Consider the following 4,833-nt stretch of genomic DNA (forward strand, 5'->3'; position numbering starts at 1 on the left):
ATATGAGCATATAATAAATAACCCAAAAGAAAGAATATCACACAGGAAATGTATTTATTTATCAAAAACACATATAAATTCCATGACTGTATAAATGCGAGTGAAAACATGTATAATGAGTTGTTCTTTAACATTTCTTTTTGTCTCAGGTAGCAGCGTGTAGATTTCATTATCCTATGTATGGCCTGCAGATGTTCCTAGGACAGCCGGGACAGTTTCTGCCCTCCGCCGTCCTGATCGTTGTCGGTCGATAACAAAAGGGTGGGTAGTACGGAGTCCCCCTCTCAGGTGTACAGTATATCTGGGGGCATACTAAAGAGGGGTTTCTGCCTAAAAACAAAATGAAAATGCCGATTTTAAAAATCTTTTCAATTTCTTAAAATCGAAGATACATAGATACGTTCATTTATTTTTTTTTCAGAAAATTGATTGTGTGTTTATTTTAACCATGTTTTTTATTTTAAAAACAGATAAACAAACTTACTTGGACAGCATACAGCGAATTCTCTATTGCTGATACATCTGTAGTCTAGGGGACAGCGTTGTCTGGTACACGTCACCGCGTCATTGTTTATCTGAAGAGGTGTTCCGAAAATACACGGGTTGTTTTCTGTAAAGTATGCATAAAAATGTTTGTGAAACACTATTGAATCCACCGTATGGCAGCTTTTAGCGAATGTTAAAGGTTTAAATACATGCAATCCAAACTCCAAGGTCAGGAGATGAAAATTGTTTTTGCCCAAAGAAAGTATTTTCTCAATCAATATTATACCTGTAGGTGTGAAATATGAAAACCCAAGCACCAATTATTAAAACGTTATATTGCCAAGATAAACTTTTTAAAATGTGGGTCGAACTCCAAAGTCAAGGTTAAAGGGTCAAATTAATGACATTAAGAGAAAGGCATGTCATTAGAAATATACATGTAAAATATTAAAGCCCTGACACCGACTGTTCAAAGGTTACATCCCAAAAAAAGTCTTGTAACAATAAATACATAAAACCCTAGCATCAACGGTTCAAAATTTATGACCAAGACAAAAATTGTTTCAAATGAAAGGTCAAGGTTAAAAGATTACATATGTTGGTACCCAAAGGATGGCTTTGTTGCAAGGAATACACATGTAAATATGTGAAACGACATAGCTTAGACCAATCGAAAGTCATGGACAAGGTAAATGTTTTTGCTGACAAACAGACAGACAGACGGACAGACAGGACAAAAACTATATACCCTCGATCATCGATTAGGCCAGATAAAATTAATCTTTAGATTCTCATCCTAATTTGACAATTGGACTCTTCGTACAGATTTTTTTCATTATGTTAATGCTATTATGAATAGATTTTATTGTTTCATATTCTTTTTTAAAATATCTAAAGACGGTTCTTGTTTAAAAAAATGAAATATTATAGTTTAATTAAAAATCATCAAGTACACATATATGGCACACGCCAAACAAAATTAGGTTCAGATACTAATTGTGCATGTATGACTTCTCATCGCCTTTCCTCAAATATCTTTTAGTTTTACCAAAATATTACAGATTTCCACCTTCCTCAAAGATTCAATCGTTCTTGAGACGACATGTTTGACATAAAAACACATGTAGGTCATGTTAATTTGCAAAATCTATAAAAATTTCCTGCTGAAAAGCCTAACATTTCCTTCACATGATTATTTTCTAAAGTCTGCTGGCAATGTTTTATAATCATTTTACACTTTGAGAGGGGCAGGCGGGGATAAGAATCTAAAATTTAATTTTATCTGGCATTACGGAGCATCAAAATCAGTGACATCAAAAAATTTAATCATTCTATAGCATTTACGGTTCAAAATTTATTTTTTGCACTCTGTTGAATAAATGATATTTCAAATAGTCAAAATAGATGTCATGTGTTGATGAAACTTCACAAATCTTAACTGTATTCAACTATTGCAATTATTTATAAAATTCTGTTGTTTTTTTTAAAGAAAATTTGCAAAATTGTTATATTTGAGTTCATTATTAAAACTACATTTTAATACGTTAATACTACACGAATTCGGTTGAAGAAGAGGGACAGGAACTTACGTAAACAACAAGGACCCGCACCATCCGCGGGGGTGAAGCAAAAGAAACCGGCGGGGCAGTCATTTCTTGGAGGGATCGTGAAGCCTACACATCTCTGACGAAGGTGTCGACCAAATTCACACCTGTCCAGTCCGTTACTGCCCGGATCTGGAACTGAAAATTCAAAAAAAGTCGGTTTAACTATCCTATAACTATAAAATATATATATTTTTAGACTGGACTTTGTAATTTGTGAAATAATCATCGAGAACTGAGCTCTTTAAAATACAATGGAAAATTGTTGACATATAATTGATTTTTTTATTGAATAATTCGAAAAGGATAAAGAAACAGTCAAAGCCTATGCAATGCACACCCTCTCCTTAAGGTTCATAAACCCTCTGCTCACTCATATGAAATTTTTCTTTAAGTTTTATGATTTTCCAAAGGAAATGTAAATGCTGTATAAAATACAAACAATTATAGCATGGCTTGCGGGGCAAAATTTGGCAGAAAAGGCGCTTAAACTTGACAAATTTATGAAGGAATAATAGACATTTGTGTCATTAAGAGTTATCTCTCTTATCAGAGTATCAAAGTACCTTAATAAGTCAACGCAATAATAAATAGTACCTATACTTAAGGAATCACTGTCTAGATAGTATAGTATGCCAGGGCATCAACAATAGTGGGAAACATGGGATAATTTGCAGCCCGTTATGCATGAATTATCCCATGTTTCCCACTATTGTTGAAGTCCCTGGCATACTATACTAACTAGACAGTGATTCCTTATATTTCCATTTCATTGTGAAATAAAATTGTAGATTTAGACTTTAAACATGTAGACATAGATTTAAATTACACGAGGATTCCTCGCCCACTGACGTCAAACACAACGGCAGCCGCACAAGATTTTCATGCATGTTTGGTCTCCTTAGCGTCAGACTCGGAGACAGATACGCACGAAATTTGCATGCATATTAGGCCTCCTTAGCTCCTGACCTATTGACCTGCCTAATTTACAATCCGGTAGAATTATCAAGAAATTAACTCCGCTAACTTTCAAAGAGTTATCACAGAGAGAAAAATTAGAAATGGAAATATATGATAATAAACATGCTACATGTAAAAATAAAAAAGAACAAAAATACACAATCAAGTTTTAATCATCAAATTAGTAAAAAGATGAATTTTGACCCTCTAATTATATACAAATTATTTACTTATTTTCCAGCTTTAATATGAATATTGCTAATTAAAATGTGCATTCAATAGGGTATTTCATTTTACGGTATACTTAGTTTAGTATTTCAGTACGTTTAATAAATTCATGTACATATACAAATATTTTACATTAAATAGAATGTCGAGTTTTAAAAAATCAATATAATTTAATTTTTACTAGTGAATTCTTTCAACAATATATGATTGATATTTGATAAGACATTGTCAATATAAAGTTCAAAATTCTTTACATGCACGATTTAACATAATTTATGATATAACTATTTCTTTTAAAATAATTGCGCATGCATTTCGCAACTGACAATGTAAATTATCTCTTTTATATTTTTAACAAAGTCAAAGAACCTACATAGTTTATAGGTTTCTCCCCAACTTTTAAAATTTGCTTTAAAGATAGATAACGATAGAGAGATTTTGTTAGTCGATCTCAACAAAATATAAAAAGGAAGAAGTAAATCTTACTCTGTGCTTTGGCTACGGTGAGACAAAAAGCCAATGATAGTAGCTGTAGAATATAAGGCATCCTGTACAATGATAATAATAGTGAAGTCTTTCGGTCAAGTTAAATATATAAGTGGGGACCAGATGGCGAAAATTCAAAGAAAGCAATCAATTAAGAAAGGAACCACCTGCTCCTTGTTTTATTTTTTAAAAAATGTTCCATGTCGTCAATGCGTCGATTGACATTTGTCATGCCAGACCCTATCAAATGAATTAGCTCAGAGACAAACAAAGTAAATCGCATGAACAAGTAAAACACAAGGAAAGTTGATGGTAATTTATAGAATTATATGTGTAGGAAAACAAATCACAGAATAATTAAACAAAAATATTTTAAACGTCGTAGATTAGAAACATGTTTTGCATGTTAATGCAGTAAATTTACCTTTTCTACATTTTATGTAAGCAAATGCAAGGTAAATTTTTATTTTTAGCATATGAACATAGACACTGACATTTGAAACTAAACTACCATTTTTTGCCATTTATACATGTAGATGAAGTAATAATTTTAAAATTAATCTTTAAAATACCAGTTCATATTTACATTGTGCCTTTTATTTTATTTATTTTTTTATCCACATCTCTTTTACATTATTATACATTGAAGTTAATCGAATATGGTGTGTTTTAAGCATAGATAGAGAGATAAAGAAGGGAGGGAGAAAAGAGAGAGAGAGATGGGGAAGCCATTCCATCTACTCCAATCGGCATCAAACTTTTCCTTTTCAACATTTTTATAAGAAATAAATTTGTGTGTTCCATAATAAAAGCTCATTTGTGATATGGCTGTTCAATGGCTCTAATTGCGGAGTATAGGACAAAATTTGCAGCTCTCCGCCGTCAAGTGGTGGCGTCTCGAAGCTCAGTACGAAGCTCAGTATGAGTGAAAAATTCTCGAGAGGGACGTTAAACAATCAACAGCTTCAGATTATATTTTAATTGCAGTAACTTATCCAGTTCCACACCAAAATGTATTCATAGAAGAGAAAATATTTAATAGTAGATTCTGCTTCTTTACTAAAAAGTT

At 32.2% G+C, this 4,833-nt stretch overlaps 1 protein-coding gene across 2 annotated transcripts in view; it reads right to left on the reverse strand.

Moving 5' to 3' along the window:
- Window positions 1-35: 35 nt before the first annotated feature.
- The window catches only part of LOC134241507 (uncharacterized), a 16,143-nt gene continuing 11,345 nt past the window's right edge, over window positions 36-4,833 (reverse strand). The window contains exons 1-4 of one of the 2 annotated variants that reach the window (XM_062723549.1): window positions 3,765-3,929; window positions 2,076-2,228; window positions 485-610; window positions 36-330 (exon numbers count right to left, since the gene is read on the reverse strand). In XM_062723549.1, coding sequence (XP_062579533.1) covers window positions 170-330; window positions 485-610; window positions 2,076-2,228; window positions 3,765-3,825 — 501 coding nt within the window. In that variant the 5' untranslated portion in view covers window positions 3,826-3,929 and the 3' untranslated portion in view covers window positions 36-169. Of the gene's footprint in view, window positions 331-484; window positions 611-2,075; window positions 2,229-3,764; window positions 3,930-4,833 lie in introns of those variants that run through there. The other variant, XM_062723550.1, reaches the window with a different exon arrangement.

The sequence above is a fragment of the Saccostrea cucullata genome, unplaced genomic scaffold, assembly GCF_032062105.1.
Source record: "Saccostrea cucullata isolate Sc308-1 unplaced genomic scaffold, CSIRO_AGI_Scuc_v1 ctg2809, whole genome shotgun sequence".
NCBI classification, from domain to species: Eukaryota; Metazoa; Mollusca; class Bivalvia; order Ostreida; family Ostreidae; genus Saccostrea; species Saccostrea cuccullata.